Raw genomic sequence first — 19,004 nt, 5'->3', positions numbered from 1 at the left:
TAGTCACCCATTAACCTTTTATAAACTATTCATAAGTGCACTCTAACTAATGAACAGCAATTACCAAGCTTAGGGAACTAAGGGTTGGGAAGCACTATAGTCTCCAAAGATCTGTACCATAATGAAGGCAAAGATGGGAACTACTTTTGAAGGCAGGCTCTGGAAAACTGTGGATGGAGGGGTGAGGTTTGAGGTCTGTGCTGACTTCACTGTTGAGGCAAAGCCAGCCCAGCAAAGGCAAGGTTTTCAGCAGGGGCTTGCATCAGGGCCCTGCAGGGCTGTTGCCCAGGGCCAGGCATGAGCAGCATGTCTGGAGGCAGCATGGGCACCACCAGAAATCTCCTGACCACACCGGGCACCTGGACAAGGCTGTCCCACTGCTGAGCCCAGGCTGACAGGGGAAAACATACATGGAACCATGTATGAGAGCACAGCCTGCCCAGAGGGTGTTCCCATCCGCAGGAAACCAGAGGAGAAGTTTCTGGGCTGAAACAAAGGGTAAACACCTTAAATCTATTCATGCTCCTGCACATGTGCCTGAGCATGTGCACACTATGGGCTTCTGTCAGAGACAAAAAGAAAGGCTCCCTGTGTATGTGCACACCCCTCACCTTCGCCTAAGACATTCACCAGATTTTTTTTTCTCTAGACAAGTATTCCATGAATTGCAATAAACACCCTAAAAATTCTAAGCAGCTCATTATACACCACTGTCTCCTTTTATGGCTCCAAGCCAGAATATAATGATGAGTCTTAACTTGTTAAGGACAACTAATTTTTTGTTCCTGGCTGTCTCAGGGGCTTCTCTCTTACTCACTCTCACTTTACTTCACTGTTGACATGTTTCTGTTAACTGGATGTCATCTGCCTGCCTTGATTTTATGCACAAGCAGTGGGATGCATTTTTCTGTGCAACAATTCTGCTTTGAGTTGCATTAGATTTGTCATTATTCTCTCATTTTCCCCTTGCACTTGTAACATTTCATCTATTCCTGCCTTATTTTTTGAGCCACGGTGCACCCACATTATGGTTTATACATGATCTTGCTCCCTTTGAAGCCGGCAGATTTCAGAGCCAGCCCTCGTCAGGAGAAGTGCCTGCTACCAATTTAGCAGGCTGAGGGCCCCGAGCTCCAACAACTCAATCTAAAGGGGGTCACAGGGTGGCACAAGCGAGTGTCAGCAAGTGCTGTTTAATTGCCAATCTAGGCTTCTCCATGGTGTTTAAAGTATAATGACCCATCACTTAATTCTGAGAAGTCCTGGCCCTGCTGCTGAATGGAATGAATATCAAAGGATGTGCTAGAACAGGGCAAGGAGCCTACATTTCCTATAACTGCCATAAGTATAATAGACCTCTACTTCTGTCGTCCCATTACCACAATAATGTATTTAATTTGCTGTGTACTCTTTTTAACTAGATACCTTTCATAAAGCCTATCTTGGGAATATAGCCCCCCCCTCCCCGCTTCCACATCTCCCCCTTCTCTCAAATGACTAGCCTCTCTAATAATAATTAAACTAAATCAAGCTCTACTTTGCCTCACACCATGCCTGCAAGTCTTTTATAGATATTAAAAAAGATTAAATAGGGGGAGGAAACCATTGTTTAAATTTGCAGATCTCTCCCCAGCCTAGTATCTTTTTTCTGTGCTGGGACTACACTTTTTTTTTTTTTAAGTTGATTTTCCAGTTGTCTATTTTTAAATTTTTAGGTTTTTGTTTACTTATCTAAAGCACACACACCACACTATTTTCCCACCCATTCATTCACGAGCCCTAGGTACAGATTCCCACTTCTCAATGAGGTGTGCTTCCCCCCAGCCCTCACCAGTCTTTTCCTCCTTAGATCATCTATGCACCAACCTTCACATATTAAACTGCAGAGATGGAGAGGAAGGGACAGAGCAGGGAAGAGACATGGAACCTTGCTATGTAATGCATGCTAATTTAATTATGTGCCATCATCAAAATGGATTAGCTGTTTCAGCCCATCAGGAAAGTCTAAACTTCCACCGATTTAATTAACCAGGCTGAAAATCAGATGAACAGAAAATAAAACTATCATTAGGAGCAATTACTGATTACTTAAACATAGTGCTGCCAACCAGTTTGTAAATAAAACTAGCAGCCCCTGGAAAATTAGATGGAATTAATTGGAGGTAGGGAGGGGGAGAAATATATACTTCTAAAGCTTTTGAGGGTCAGGCAGGCCCTTTTATGTTGACTATCAGTGTTTGGAGCTTTGGGAGGGAAAACACAGCACAATAACCTTCCTCCCAACTCTGCTGAAGAGCAATCCTCCTCCCTCCTGAGCCTTCTCTCCTGCACACACACGCTGCTCTGGCTGATGGCCACCGAGAGAGCAAAGGCTACCACGACTTCTTATCCCTGCTTTTTCAACATTACATTCTCCCAGCTCTTTCATTTAGTTTGGCTTTTAAAGGTGGCTTCTCAGTCCTCCACCTCTTCCTCTAAAACAAATTCTTGAGGCCCAATGACACCATTAGGATACTGCCTTCTCCTCACATGGGAAGGTAGCCCTCGCCCTGTCCTCCACCCCACACAAAAGCTATGGATGGATGTTTAACTGAAGTGCTTTCAGAAATCTGCTGCCTAGATGAAATGCTCTCCTCCAGAGAGTGGGAGGAGGAGCTACATTTGCTCTTAATTTAGGACCTCAGTATTTGAACTCACCTTGACATGGAAGCATTGACGGTCAGAGCTGTTGGGTAAGGGTGGCGGAAACCCCCTGTCGTGATTGGGTACACTGGCTGACCTTGCCTGGCAAAAAAGAAGGGAAAGGGAGAATGAGAGAAAGGAAAAAAGGGCTTTAAAAAAAAAAAAAAAAAAAGAACAACAAAAAACTTCTCTCTGCACAGTAAGCTTTATTCTCATTTGATCAGAACAAAAATCTTGGGGATTGTACAGCAAGGATCAAAGGAAAGAAACACAGAACAATTTGAATGCCATAAATCTGATAGGAATGGCTAATTAAATTTTATAACCTCTGCTTATGTCAATAGAGACCCTCTCCCCAAGCTGAAACTAGGTGTTTTGTTGTAATAATTAAAGGCGAAGTCTCGCTTGCTTTAATGGAGCCATCACACTAATTGAGGGCTACACATCCAAAGGAAAACAATAATGAATGTAAATTTATACCAAAATAAAGTACAGTGAATCAAAGGACTTCAGTTGCGCTTTGGGCCTCTTTCGGTATTTAGATCTCGGTGAGAAAACATTAAATTAACAGAGCTTAATTTGTAGCCTTTTGTCAGATTAACAAGTGTTGACAAGAGTTACCGGGGGAGAGTCCCCAAGAAGTATTGTGGGTAACCAATAGACAATCACACCTCATTACAATAATTAAAAAATACAGCAACATGCAAAACAGCATCCTCATGAAAGACACACAACTTTTTCTGATGGAGGTTTGTCTGTGCTGGCTAGCTTGTTTCATCTGTCCTTCAAATACATCATCTGACTGGGCAGGATGCTTTTGGGGTGGGTACTATGCCAGAGACATGCTGGCCAGTGGAGGATAGATAGGTTGGGAAGCTGATGGTGAAGTACAAGTGGCAAGGAGAGGGGAAATTAAAATCTTGATTTACTTCTGTGAAGTTGGCCATGCTACTCTCCTAGGGCAAAAGCCAATGTGATGGTGTCACCCCTGAACAAAAACCACTGGGAGAAGCTGTAAGAGCTGTGGGTAGGCAAGCACACCATGGTGATGAAGAAGAGGGGATGACAGAGTCATCCAGAGACAGAGGTGGCCATCAGCACCTGTCTGGTGGAACTGGCCACACGTGGCATCATCCATGTGCTTTGGCAGCCATGGCACGAGGTCCAAGGAGGACAAACCTGTGTCTGCACAATGCAGACATACAGATGAGCATTGGAGTATAGGCCAGGGACAGCCATGAGTTTCTTCCCTGCTCTCCCATGTCTTTCATGTCTCTGACTTTTGGTACTAGCTGAGTGTATTTGTTTCAAATGTTGAGGCTGTTGCTGGGCAGCCTTGAGCTAAGGAGCTCACATGCAGTCTACAATTGTTCAGGGTGTCCTTTGGAAAAGGCAAATCACCACAAACGAGGAGGAATTTCAGATTTCAGAGAGCTCTGCTTTGGGTTTTTCTTCTGCTCATGATGTGCTCTTCTGGAGAAGCAACCCTCAGCAGAGAGGTGATGGACATGCTTCACCCTCAGGGTGGGAGAACCTCTACCCAAAATAGCTGCATGACCACCCACAAGGAAGGGCAGCCTGCAAAATGGCCAGAAGCTCCAGCTCTCCTGCATCAACACTTTTGTGCTTCAGAAAGTCCTCCAAGGCCTCTGATGCCACCACCTCTCCTTGCCCGAGACCTGGGGATATGGGGTGACCCCCTGCTCTCCTGTGGGGTGTCAACTCCTGTTCCTCATGGAGGCCAAACTTGTGGAGAGGTATTTTAACACAGCTGACCAAATAACCTCAAGCAGAAGCAAACTATTCTGAACTCTGAGCAATTCATTTCTATAAGAAATATGATCACCCCAAAATGGAGGAGAGGCCTGTTACGTGAGAAAACCAGGGTAACAGTCTTGATTTATAATGCAGAGAACTGTTATATCCAGCAATACAAATGGATTTTATAAGCATTTAAATCAAATATACTACACAAAAGGCTTAGGCAGTGCTTAAGTGTATTATAAACCTATTGAGAGATGGCAACATAAAAAAAAAAGAAAATAAGGACTCAATTACTGCTGGGAGCTTCATACCCAGCAAGGCTCTGCAAGTGGGATCTGAGGAGTTGAAAAGAAAACAAAACCCCAAACTAACTTTCCATTGCTTTTTTCTTAGCCAGTTTTAAAGTAAACTAATTCCTTTTTCTTGTTTAAAATTCCATTCCTCAGATGCCAATTGCCAACTGCCCAGCCACATCTCAACTAGGAATGCTGCTCACTGGCCGATGTAAAGCTCTACTGTTTCACAAGAAAAACAAAAGGGTTTTCAACAGAGAAGGCAAATGAAATTTAAAAATGCAAATTAGTGAGAATGGCCCTCGTAAAAAAAAAAAAAAGGGTCTGTGAGAACTACCCAGAGCCCCCAGAAAACCAAATCTGAGAAAAACTCATGTGGTGCAGCGTAAGAGCAATAACAAGAAAAGGACATTTCTGCAGGAGGGTTTAAAAATTCATGCTTCACGAGCTGTCAGCTGGTTGGGATGACATGCAAAGCTGTGTCCAACTGCTCATGTTTGTTTAAGACCACATGACCTGGCATAAGTTTTAATTAACCTTCATGAGGTGGGTAAATTCATAGCACTCAGTGAAGTGGCAGCTGGCAAATAAACTCATCCCAATGCACACACACGTGTGCCTGCACACATACACACACACAAACACATACAGACACACAAATATTTTTACACAAATTTTACACATCAGAAAAAAAAAAAAAGAAATTAAAAAAATGGAACTCCTTACTGTGGTACTAACCATCCTAGCGGATGGGGGATTTGTCCTACAGTGCCTGGTGATAATGGATAATAAGGAGATATATCTGGAGGATGTGGAGGCCTTGGAATTCCTATAGAGGAGGAACATAAAGCAGCATCAGTATTGAGATGTGGAAATAAATAAAATATAAAGAAAAAACACATATGTTTCTAAATTTCTGTTGATTTACTTTTTATTACAGTATTTGTGCCTTCACTTAGGGTTTTCAAAGGCTTTTCACATTCTTATTTTTTCAGCAAAAAAAATGATGTTATTCACTCCCTCGGTTACCTCTCTAGCCAGAGATAATTATTTTTGTTATTTAGAATTTATCAGTCTCAGATACAATTTTGGTGTGATGTTGTACTAGATACTCCCTTAAATGTTCAACAGAAACATGGACCCTGTAACAACTTCATGGTTAATTTTGTCTCAAAGTCATCCAAAAGACCACAGACCCTACCCATGTGGTGACTGGGTACCCAAGAACATGGCATTATTCCAAAGTAATCTCTAGAACAAGTTTAAAAGTCATTAAAATTGCAAATGATGTTTGCTTTTGAGCAAACCTAGGAAACCTTTTCTGAAACCATGAGTGGAGGCGAAAGCCCCTGGAAATGCTTGGTAAAACCAGGGGCAGATGTTGCAGGTGTGCAGGGGAGGACAGAGAGCCCACCCATCCTCTCTGGATGAGGTGCAGTTCCCACTCAGAAAGTAGGAACCAGCTCCAGACACAAGCCTTAAATATTAATGCTCCTTACCTTAAGAGCAAATAGGAATTACTCAAAAGAGTAAGGGTTACAAAGCTGGGTCTTTCAATTAACAAGCCAGGGCACAATTACACAGTATAAGCAAAACTGAAACAGAGAGCATTAAAAAGAAGGGGTACTGTATTCAGGGCTAAAAACTATTTTTTTAAGTCACTTGGGAAGCTTTTAATCTCTAAATTAAATCTCCTTGTGTGACATTTTCATGCAGACATTGCTTTTTCTCCATTACAAAACCCAAACAGATTAACTGGGCTTTAACCATCCAGTGAGCTATTTGCACACTTGAAAGAATGTTCACAGAAGAAAAGTAAACAGTCTACAGACGTTAATCATATGTTTTACGATAACCATTTAAAAGCTATTCCCTGTACTACCATTATTTAAATGAGAGGTTGACTATGCCATTCACTTGCAATACCCAGGGATGGTGAGATGGATTCCTTTCAAGCCATGTGAAGTCAGCATTAAGCACAATTAAAGGGGGCCCCAATTGAAGCATGGCGAGTGACAACCAGCACAGTCTCATTCAGGGCCTGGAGTTCAGATAAATTATCTGCATAAGCTAGGGCTGACACAGAGTGATTCCTTTGACATCAATTCTGTTCCTGATGAACCTCCCAATTTACTAAATGGGGTTTGGATTAACAAAACCAAAACCACTGTCACTAGGAGCCTGGAGAAAGAAGATTGACACTGTTTGACTTCTTTGGGACCTCAGGTTAAAAAAGGACTCTTAAAAAGTTAGAATAACATGTAAATTCTACTCTGTAACACCAATAAATCTAGTCAGGGTTTTACGTGGTGCTCTATATTCAAGCAGAGTGCCCTTCAGGCTGAACTTAGAGTTGAGTAGACTTACATTGGGGAAAAGAGTTGCAAGTGTAAAGCTGGAGCTAAGTAGTTACAGCGGATGAAAATTCAACATTATAGAAGAAAAATGGCTGAACTCCTGACACAGAAACAATGGGATTTGGGGAATTAAAAGAGATTCATTTTGAAACCGGTCATGACCCACCACCTTTAAAATTCCAGCTGCAATTTTGTAAGTGCAGATCACAGAATGTACATGTTTAATTCTCTGGGTCGTGCATGCAAACCAAGCACTGGTAGATCGAACTACCAGGTGGGGTATCATGCTTGCAAAGAAACACACCTGCAAGCGACCCCACACATGCAACTCTGGTGTCACCCTGCAGAAGCTCTATGAAAATTCACCCAGTAGGCTTCCTTCTGAAGCCTAATTGGCTTTAAAAAAAAGTATTTTTTCTGGGTTTGACATTTTACATGCTCCCTTTGGTGCTCCAGCATGGGAAATCCATTCTCCCGCACTCCTCTCCCCTCATGTGCAAAAAGGAAAGATCCACCCACTCCCTCTCAAAAGAAACCCCAAAATACTTCCCACCTACCTGTTTTGGGATCTACGTCAGCTGGTAAGTGTGGAGGAGGGTTTCCTGGTGTGAAGTGCTCATTGCTGTATGTGATAAGCGGCGTAAGAGGGTGTACATGGTGTGGGTGCTGCACAACTGGCACTTTGTTAGACTGTCAAGAGAAAAAGGTTGACACTGTTAGAGCAGTGCTGGGAATCCTCCCCACTACAGCATGACATACAAAAATCTGAGTAGCCAGGATTTCAACACGATCCTCAGACTTTTCCAGATCCCTTCTTGGTGTCACCCTTGCAGTTTTCCCACCCTCTTGCTTAAAACCTCCTCACACACTTTCCCTGCTGTTGAGGTTCTTTGATCTTTTTGACCTGTCATGCTCCTGTATGGAGCAACAGCAAATCTTTAAAATTTTTCCTTTTTATTTTATAATCTTGTGCTTCACCTCCAAGATGCAGGCAGACTCCTCAGTGAGGGGCTGAGAGTCCCCCATTTAATTAGCAAGACACCCAAATCCTCACTGACCTGTAGGTCTTTTCCTCTCCCCTTCCTGTCCTCACTCTCAGTTCTGCATTTTACTGCTCATTGCAAATACTCCAGATAAAAAGCCTTTGTAGTGCTGGAGTATTCCCTTCATCAGCAAGCATTAAGCTGACAAGCGATCACCTGCATATTTTATATATATATTTTAGAAGAGCTGATTAATTATCAATTCATCAGAGAGCGCTAATAAATGGAAACTGGATACTGATTAATTAGGCTACTAAAATATTCAGCTATATAAATAATGGCAAAACCCCCCAGATAAAGCCATTGAAATGAACACTCTTGTACGGGGAATAATAACGCAGATATCATGAGGTTTTATCCATCACATTCCTAGCTCTGGGGGGAAAAAAAAAATCTTTTTCTCAACAACAATAAAAAAAAAATTTAAAAAGGAGTGAATGAATGAAAGAAAAAGGCAGGCTGAACTGTAACTTACCCTTACAAGATCACAAAGAAAAAATTAAGCTGAAACCAGCTGAACCGCTGGACCATTTACTGCGAGTAATCCAATTGCAAAAAACCCTATTCCCCATAGAGGATTTTCACTAAAATCCTACAACAGGGACATTTAACCAGATTAGGTACCAGCAAAGATAAAGAGGCTGGTATTAGATGATGAATGGATTAGAGTCAGGTTTCATTTTAGAATGTGTCTTCATTTCCTTTTATTACTTTAAGTAAGGAACAACTTGCATTAACATCAAGTAAAAGGAATCACATTAAAATAAAGTAGTGATACCATGGTGGCCGCGATAGCGCCGCTACTGTTCAGGGTCTGTCAGCACTCTCCTGCTCCAGAATGGCTCCAAACACACTGCTCACTCCCCAGCACCCCCAAAAACACCCTCACTGTGCCACCTTAGACAAGCTATTGCTATCATCTGATCTGGCTTCCAATGCTCCGAGCTTCCCTTAAAAGCATTTCAAAATAATTCACTTATTCTTTTGGAATGAGCTTCTAGACTGTGGGGAAGGAAGAGGGAAGACAAACTGGGAACAAGGAGGAAAAGAAACATCTTTCTTCCCTGAATAAACAAGAAGTCCTTCCAACATGCTTTGGCCAAGTGAAGCCCCTTTGGCTCCCCCAGCCCCAGCCCTTGCTATACGTGGCTGTTTGGGCTCACTGCTTTGATAACCTGCAGAAAAAAGTGTGCATCCAAAAGAAGCCAGCCAAGAGATGTACTTGTCCTTCCCACAATTTCTCCTGTGTTCTTCACCATGTTTATCTCTTTCTGCCACCCTTACATGGGATGATTCCTCTCCACCACCACCCACTTGGCACGGGGATTCCCATGTCAAGTGACCACCACACGTGTGGTCACAACAGCCAATGCTATGATTTACAGCACATTGTGTTGGCTGGGCTGTGGGTCAGATCTTCTGCCAGCTGAGCAGCCAAGGACAACTTTTGGCCACACAGATCCATAATGGTTTCACATCAGAGGAGATACGAGGATTTGGCTCTCCAAGTTCAAAAAGCCAAAGGAGATGCTCTAACCCAAAATCTGTTCTCTTTCAAGTGAACCAACCTAAGCAGTTCAAAAGTAACTGAAAGACTTGGCAAGGGCTTCACCTAACGAATTATATTTTATACCACACAAAGTAGCATCTACTCCACAACACATGACATTATAAGCCAAATGACCAATTCATGAGATTCATGAAAATGAAAATTTCCAATAAGAGCTCTTTTTTCTGGCCAAGAATTGTGAGCTCCTGCTGTTAGGTGACCCACAGTGTGGCCCCATTTACTGAAGAAGTTAATACATGCTGTAGCTTTGTGCTCTCCCAACTCTATCTTCACATCATTGTAAACTCACCCAGACCCTGACAGACATTAAGGCTTCCACAGAGTTTATTTTCACTGAAACTAGAGCTGGTTAGTTAAAAAAATAAGTAGAATAACATTAGAGGGTCAGACTTAAGCCGACAAACAAGAAACAACACGTGAGAGGAAAGCTGGACTGACATGGCTCCATCACCAAAGCCAGATGTACCATAGGGGGTTACATGTAAACTGTGGGAAACCACCACTCATTGCTTTGATTTACCAAGACCGCCTGCAATATCTCCACAAAACAGAACAACTGCTAAATTATGATGTATTTCACTTAACATGCTTCAGAGACAAACAAAAAGTAAAAGGAAAAAGAAATAAAAATCAACAACTAAGAGCTTGAACCTAAAGTCTTCAAATTTTTTCCCTGGTAAACAATTTTTGTTTAGGTGACTACCATGCACTCAAATGGACCACTCATATAAAGGTGCAAGGATAGGGTACTCTTTTGCCACTCTGATGATGCTGGGGCAGAGGTGGGGGGAGAATGTACCCAGGGAAAGGGAGAAACTGTCATATGCATGCAAAAAAATATGCTGTCTGGGACAGAGGAGTGAGATCCACTTCCCAACGAGTCAATCTGCATCTGTACCACCACCCAGGACAGGTTTCCATTCTGTTTTGTGCTGTTCAGCACACACTGGGGAAAGGGACCATAACTCCCCTCAGAACAGCACACCCAATTTGCAAGCCAAGCTAAACATGCATAATAAGCTAAACAAGCTGCTCTTCATAAGTACCATTCCTGAAGTTAACTAAGCTTCCTTGGAAAAGAGAAAAATAAAGGACTATCTGGGGAAGAGCAGGATTAATCCTGCAGATGCATCTTCCTTTGAAGTCAATGGGAGCCCTGCCTGAGTAACAAGTGTGGTCCTAACCCCATCCACTGGCAATGAAAGGTAAACCACAGAAGCCATCAATAGGAGACATCTATTAGATGACTTTAGACATCCCCCTGCAAAAGGCAATATTCTCCAATATACATTTGTGAGCACTTTATCAAGGGCAGCTTTAAGCAAAGAGCCATTGTGAGATGCAGGGGTTTCTCTGGCAAGTTGAAGAGCTCCATTTATGGCTCTGTCAGGCATGGGAAGGGGAGCTGCACTGGTACACACAGATTAGCATCAAGGCATGTGGTAACAGCACAAGAACAAGTGGAGATTTCTAAAGAGAAATCCCAGCACCTACAAAAAACCAAGTCCTCTGCTGATAAATCAGCCCTCTCCATTGAAAGCTGAGGTCTCATATGCTGGGTTAGAGGGCATGGTAAAGAATTACAAAAAAACAAGAGAAGTTTGCTTTTCTTGATAACTGCTGCCTGAAGCAACCAGAGGAAATTGTCCCCGTAGGGGCTCTACTAAATCTCTCTATATGAATTTGAAATGCTTCTGGGAGTGCTTAAACACAGATCAGTTTAAACAATAATGGAGCTCTGGAATGAAAAAAAATTCCCACACCAAAACCACAACAAATTTCGGACTGATAAATGTTTGAGAGGAGTACTGAGATCCATTTAGACTAAGTTCTGATAGGTGCCTTTAGGGAACAAGAAAACCTATCTGAACTTCAGATTTAAACTGCAGGGGATTGTGTGTATAAATTGCTGTGTATTAGTCTTTGTTGCATGGTAAGGACATTTCATTAACAGGATGAAAGATGCTTCTATGCGTATACAGCCCAATTTAATACACCCCACTGATGAATACTCCCCATTTATTGAAGAAGTTAATACATGCTGTATAAATCAATAGTTCCTAAGTCTCTGAAAGCAACATAAGACTTGCACAAGATGAAACATTGTATTGTTGAGCACACAAAGAGAAACCAGCCTCTAAACAGGAAGAGTTTACTACTGCAATTTCTGCTCGCAAATTCATGGCTTGTTTGTCTTTGGTAATAAAAACACAGTATCAACTCCAAATCAGAAAAAAGCATGCCAGAGACACCAGAGGATGCCCTCACCAGGATAACGTGGGGTCAGTAAAGGCAGGTCTACACTAAAAGCCACCCAGGCTGAAAACAAGCCATGGCAGCATCACAGCGGCCAAAGCCTTCAGCCTCTGCCTCCTTTCCAGAGCATCCCCAGGGCAGGGCAGGGGGATGCTCCTGCACCAACCCAGCCTGAAACTCCAGCAGCTGCCAGCATAGCCCCTGTAGCTGCACCCCCTTCCCTGACCTGGGTGGCCTTTTAAATGCCCCTCAAGGCAGGGAGGTGCTGCAGCCCACGGGCACCCCCTCGACCACCCGTGACAGGGAGGGACCGAGCAGGTGCTTGCACCCAGACCCCCAGAGCCCTGGCCCCTTCCTCCACTGTCAGAGGAACGAGAGCTCTCCATCCTCCTTAAAAACTATTAATCAAGAGACACTGAAAACAAATGGAGCTAGAGCTCCGCCTGTCTTTTTGCCATGTCCTCCCTTCCCCACTGCTCTCCTTTTCTGCTGAAGAAAGATGGGCCCTGAAAGTGCTTTTAGGAGTCTAATACAATAAAACAAAAGCAGCACAGAAGAGGGTTTGTCAGCCTTTTCCCCCCTCCAGGGTGGATGCAGGTCGACAGTGGTCTTGAATTAGCAGGCCCTCCTGGAGTTGCTCCCTGGGCTTAGCAAGGAGTACCGTTCAATACCAGTTCAATTCAAAAATAGGTTTATAAATTGTTTCTCTGTATTTTCCAGATGATGCTATTGCATTTATGCTGACTGTGGCCAGTGAAATGCTAACAGATGCTCTTGAACTGCTCATTCCAAAGATGCTCATAAAAGGAGTTTCTTTTTTACTAAAGGTTGATCTCTCCCTGATTCTGCCTAGGAATGACATCCTTACATCACACTCACCCGTTCACCACCCTGATGCCCCACACAGATCAGGAAATTAAGTTGCAAGTAAAGGCAAATCTCAAAATATTGCTGCGAATATTGAAATATTTTTCCACTTCCAGCAGAGTCACCACCACCCAAAGCAGAGCATCAACAAGCTGAGCATCAGAAAGCACCACTGCAGCCCTGGGGATCACCCACATCTGTAGCCACTTGGGTGGCACCCCAAACCACACCAAGGAACCTGCAAACCATTTAGGTTAACTGAGAAGCTAAAGCCAACCAAACCCACATGTAACTTGGTACTCATCCCCTTCCTAAGCATAAAAATTCAATGCCAGTGATGAAGCATTTAGTGAAAAAAATTGAAGATTTAATTTTACCCAGCCCTGTTTAGCTAGTGGAGTAGCAGTTTATTTTTTTAAGGATGCTTTCACACCTGACTAAGCATTCCTGAAAACTACTTCCCCTTGCTCCTTTATGGCTGATACAGTGGCCTGAGCCCTTTCTCAGTTTAATGTAGCTGATTCCTGCCTAAGGTCCTGCCCTAAGCTAACTGCCCATTGTAGCAGCAGACAAGGCCTCCATTGATAATCACAACTCACCCTGCTAAAAAAAAGGCTCATTTTCTTCTTTCACACAAATGATGACAGGAGCACTGACAACCATGTACTGGGACAATACCATCTGCAGGCAGAGCCTCAAAAAAAAAAAACCAAAACCCTGCAACAACCCCTACGGCCCTCCCCTTAATATATAAATTAAAAAAAAAAATAAAAAATGGGGACACACACAAACACAATTTTGCAGCCTTCTGTTTCTTCCCCTTCCCTCCCTGACCACTTCCCAGGCCAGCAAGTGCCTACCTGCTCCTGCAAGAACTGCTGGCTTTCCAATAAAACCCTGTGGTCTATTAGCAGTCTCTCAGACAAAACAACAAAATCAGCTTCCTGGCTCTAAGTGTCCAGCAATTCATTCATGAAAAGAATCGTTTTGGTTTCTCCCCCCCTTTAACTGTGATGAAGTGTCCCCTGAATATTGGAGAGCTAAGCCACCGTGCTTGACATTTTTCCACATCCTTCCTGTCAGGGAGCGAAGGTACTGAGGGGAGGGGGTGGGGAAATGAGGATTTAAGATGTTCAGGAAATTTCCACTTAATTTGGCCAAAAGGCAATTATGTGAAATGATCTGGTGACAATTAGCATACGCCAAATCCTCTAGTGTACAAGGGGAAGGACTGGGGTTTAGCTATCTAATTACCGCCTGTTAGTTCCGATGCAGGAGGATAAAACACACCAGTAGTAAAACATTATCAAGTGTGCTCACACCCTGCTTTCAAAGCTGTTGTGGGCTGAAAGTTTATTGCTATGGGATGTGGAGTGGGGTTTTTTTTGGTTGTTTTTTTTTTTTAAGTAAAATAAAGAAACTTGGTGTTTTAAATACAAGTTAAGTGCTGCAGTCTTGGACAATGTGATGTTACTCTAATGTCAGGTAAGACCCAAACCAGCACCTGCTACACAAATATATTTTGAGGTCCTTCAGCAACACTGGAATTACATTTACGACAGTTAGATTTTACCTTACTTATTCTCTTAAGGCTTCACTGATAAAGTGAAAGCACTCTGCTCACCTGCTCTGCCTGACCTTGGCATATGAATTCACACATCAGTTACATCATCTATAGCCCAGAACTGTGGCCTGCATGTACCTAGGCAAGCCTTACACTAAGTATCAAAATTAGAGATTATTTGATCAACAGGTGGATTTTCCCATACCAAGAGGACAGGGTAGTACTCAGTCCCTTCAAGTTTCAGGTAATAAAGTGCCCAGAATTATTTCTTTCATTACAACTGGAGAGGCAGTTTCTTCCCCAATGTGACAAATACTCTGTGCTTTCTTTGCATACTTTAGTTAATTTTAATTACTAGATGGATACCATCTCTGCCGGGCAGGCAAGCTTTCATTCATTTTAACAAGGCAAAAAAGCAAAAACACTTGTATTACACAAAAACATGTATTACATTAAAACTGAAAAATACGTTTTTGCTAAGCCATATCAGTACAAGGTGTGCTGGATGCACAGCCACAAAGCAAACAAATGGGTGAAACCAAAGCAGGTCTTTGGGAAATGGTCCTGAACACGAATAGAGTGGGAAAGGGAAAGGCACAGAGAAATAACACAAGCACAAAAATCAGAAGATGAGAAGCAGAGAGAAAAGCAAATATAAGCAAAATAGTCCTTGTTACATGCTTTTGTGTGAATACCTAATCATGCAATTTGACTTACTGCCCAGCGTTCTCTGAAATGCTTCATTATAAACAGCTTTAATTCTTGCTTATTAACCACTTATTTCAGCACTAGACAGACATATACTGTAGGAGAAATAGCTCCTGATTTTATTAGAGTATTTGTGATTTCTGTCTCTAGCAAGAACTTGAATGTGAGGCTGCTAAAAAATGCAAGAAATGAAAGGAAATTAGCATGTATGCCTATACGCTCTTGTATTTGGCAATTTCAGTAATAACAGCATTATTAAAAAACTACCATGCACATACATGCCTTAAGATATGATGACGAGTTTTCAGTACAGCTTTTTAAAATGCAGCATTCACAGTGGACTGTGCTCAACACCGATACGCAATATACGTAGCAAATGTACATTAAATCCCTTAACAAATAACAAGGCTCTAAAAACTGTTTTCATTTTTTTATAAGCTAAAAACATTACATGCTGCACAATTAAGCAATGCAATTGTTAAGTCCAGACAAATCATTTCTTGAATAAATTCGAAAAAGTTTCCGTGAAAATGTTATCTTAAATGCAGAACATCATAACTGAAACACCTTGCAAGTATTTCAGAAGAAAAGTAACAGGCACATTTACACAGTGCTGTCAGGCCTTTTGCCCCAAGTCCCAGTAAAAAAAAAATCCTCTAAAGGTAAACTGTATCTGACATCTCACCACCAGTCTTGTAAAACCTGCATATGCAACAACATGCAGTGAAAGAAGAAACGTCTAAATAACTGTCCTTTTAGATTAATTAATTTTAGACGAATTCTACAGAATTTTATCCCTTGTTTTATATAAGAAAAGGCAAATAAATCAACTAAACTAATTAGGCAAAGGTACCACAGAGTACTGAAGTGATAGAAATCCTCCTCCTGGACTGAGTGACTCTGTAAGCAAGTCTGGCAGAGTTAGAAAAGGAAACAGCAGAAAACTCAAGACTTCCACAAAACCAACAGTGAAAATGTGATGCATTGAAGAATTCTTCAGTAAGTTTCAATTTTCTGTGTACAAGAACGGGTAATACACAAAACTGGCTGAGGGATACCTTTACTTTCTGTAATATATAATAATAATAAGAGAAAGAAAGTCTCATGGACTTCTGGCAGCAAACACAGACCCACTGTATTAAAACATGTGTTACCTCATATTTATCAGCGTTCAGTCTTATTTTTCGTATTCCTTTATCCCTGGGTAAAATAATTCTTATGCAGTGTCCCTGAAATTTTCAGCTTTCACACTACAGCTGAGCTTTCTTAAGAATTCAGAAAATTTAACTGTCAACCAAACATAGGATCAAAAGCACCCAATATATAGTACTATGTACTACTTTTAATAATTAAAACAAAAAATCTCGTTTCGTGTATGACAAGAGTTAAACCATTCCATCTCCAAACCCCCTTAACTGCAACATATGTGCCCTGCTACAAACCAACTTTTCTTCCTTTAAGAAAAAAAAACCCCAAAACCCAAACATTTTTACCTTCATGGTTTCAGAGTTTAGGAAATATCGTACTGAACTGAAGAAAGCTTTGAAGTGGCCCCCTCCGCCCCAAAGGAAAAAAAGAGAAGAAAAGCTAGTGATGTCATGGTCACTGTGTGACTGCCTGACTGCAGATGTAACACAGCTCTACACGCGCACACGCTTCTCCCTCGCTGGTAACCATTGTTCAGCAGCCAGGAATCAGCCCCCGAAACCTGCTGCACACCGGGCTCTGAAACACCGCCCCGCCAACACACCCCGATCCCACCCTGGATGCACGAGGGAAAAAATTCCCTTTCCCCCTCCCGCCCCCCCCCCCCCCCCCAAGCAAACCCCAAACCCGGGCGGAGGGAAGGGCACGGAGGAGGAGTGCAACAACTGTCCCGCTGCACCATTGTGTCGCGACAGAGCGGCTCTGCCGCCCGCTCCCCGCCACCGCTGCCAAATTAAGCGGCATCGAAAAGTCGCGCTTCCCCCTGCTAAAAAAGATTATTACCATAAAATAAATAAATAAAAACAATGTCGCTAACAAAGGTCACAGCTGGAGATGCTTGCTTGATTTCTCACTCTCTCCCCCTCCCCGTTTTTTTTTTTTTTTTTTTATTCCACACAGGAAGAAAGGGAAGGAGAGGGAGAGAGGAGGAGAGGGAGAGAAGTCACATCAGAAGTTCAATGGTCAAGACGGAAAGCGCGCATGCAGAAAGTGCTACTCACCCAGCAATTCAAATTGAGATGCCAGCAGCCGAACTGCTGGAAGAGAGAGAACCCAGAGGCAAGCGCTCCTCCTTTACCACTCAAATCTTCCATTCCCACTAAAATTGCATCCCTCGGGTACATAACAGCTTTGTCTTTCCTTCTGTTAACCTCAAAAACTTTTTTTCTTTACTGTCTAGATGCCAATTGTAGTGGCTTTGTATTATTTTCCTTGCAGCTTTTCTCTCTCTTTTTCTTTCCCCGCTCCCCCCCTTCACTTAAAGTACTGGAAAAGCTGTCTTAAAAGATCAAGATGTCTCCAGTTTTTTGGCCTGGTGTTTTCTGAATGCTCAAAATCCACTGTCATGTTGGCTGTGAGAAGTGTCTTATTTCTAAATTGTCGGCTGCAGTTATCAAAATTTAGAGAAGCCTCCTGTCTTTTCCAATATAGCACTTTACCATCATCCTTCCAGGGAGTGGGGAAAAGACTTTCTCCCCCCCACGCAGGTATGTCTGTTCACAAGAGCTAAAAAGCAGTTTGGAAATCAATGACAATGCTACTCCAAGCCAGGTTGCGCAGGTATTACTAAGTGCAGCGAGGAAACGCCGGCCGGCCGTGAGGGAGCATGATCAGTTAAGTGTAGCAAGCAGTCACTTTATCTGCAAGATTGTCAAATCCCTCAAAACAAATTTCTTAGGGGGAGAGCTGTAAGGAAAGTGTATTTTCTTGTCATTGTAACACTGAGGTGACATTTGGCAGACCTTTACCGTTAGCTCTGCTCTCTCCCCCTCCTCCCTTTTGCTTTAGTATTTAATATTTCTGTAAAACACTGACCTGCTGCAACAGGGATGCAAGACGAACTTTGAGATAGATAACGTTACAGTGCCCTGGTTACTGTATTTTCCCAAGTTGCTCCTAAATGAGAATTAACAGGGTCACCTGAGATCATTGCTGAACTGAGCAAGGGTAAAGCCTTCTGCCCTGTGCCTTGCTCTTGCCTACGAGCACTGCAAGATGCCCACTTCCTAAATCTGAGCCGGCTACCGCGAGCATCCGAGTTTGCCAAGAGTCAATCTCTCATCTCCTTTTTATCCTTTTCCCCAAAGTTGTAAAGCAGTTACTCTGCAACACAGGCAAAAGCCAAAAAGGGAAGTTTAAAGGGAAACTATTCCGAAAAGGTGGCTGTGTCGTTCCCCTCCTCACTTTCTAAGCAAATTTGTCAACACTGATGGATGCTGCACGCACGGGGAGCGATCGCCATGTGGGACGGACGCTGCTGCAGATGAGGCACTGGAGGAGACCAGTTGCAAACACTTGTCTTCCCCACGCACATCTGGGTGATCACAACAACGAGTTCTGTCCCCCCTCGCCCCCAAAGAGTGAAACAACAGGACCAAATAAATAAAAGGGTAAAAATAAAACTGTTTCAAGGAGGGAGACCTTGAGCGCATCCAAGTTTGCCTTTTAAGCGGCAGTTTAATCTGCGAGAACCACGGGCTAAACAAAATATAACAAACGATAACGAAACACAAACTGGTACCCAGGCCCCCGGGAAAAAAAAAAGAAGAGGAGCAGAAGAAGTGAAGAGGGGAAAATCTGTGCAGACTCTGTCCGCCGGAGCCCTGTCCCTGGTCCTCTCCCTGCACCGCTCTGGCCTTCGCGTGTGCAGTGTCAGCCAGCAACCTCTAAGGCCCTTAATACCAAAACAAAACC

General features: G+C 42.8%; 1 protein-coding gene across 19 annotated transcripts in view; it reads right to left on the bottom strand.

Annotated features, from left to right (window-relative positions):
* The window catches only part of TCF7L2 (transcription factor 7 like 2), a 173,203-nt gene that overhangs the window by 19,429 nt on the left and 134,770 nt on the right, over positions 1-19,004 (bottom strand). For 12 of the 19 annotated variants that reach the window (XM_088169339.1, XM_088169342.1, XM_014872506.2 and 9 more), the window contains 3 exons: positions 7,654-7,786; positions 5,466-5,568; positions 2,698-2,784 (listed from right to left, as the gene is read on the bottom strand). In XM_088169339.1, coding sequence (XP_088025465.1) covers positions 2,698-2,784; positions 5,466-5,568; positions 7,654-7,786 — 323 coding nt within the window. Of the gene's footprint in view, positions 1-2,697; positions 2,785-5,465; positions 5,569-7,653; positions 7,787-17,311; positions 17,874-19,004 lie in introns of those variants that run through there. The other 7 variants (XM_088169340.1, XM_014872507.2, XM_014872509.2 and 4 more) reach the window with 3 other exon arrangements.

The sequence above is a fragment of the Sturnus vulgaris genome, chromosome 8 (genome assembly GCF_052056855.1).
Source record: "Sturnus vulgaris isolate bStuVul1 chromosome 8, bStuVul1.hap1, whole genome shotgun sequence".
Classification (NCBI taxonomy): domain Eukaryota; kingdom Metazoa; phylum Chordata; class Aves; order Passeriformes; family Sturnidae; genus Sturnus; species Sturnus vulgaris.
This window is presented reverse-complemented; position numbering and strand designations above follow the sequence as displayed.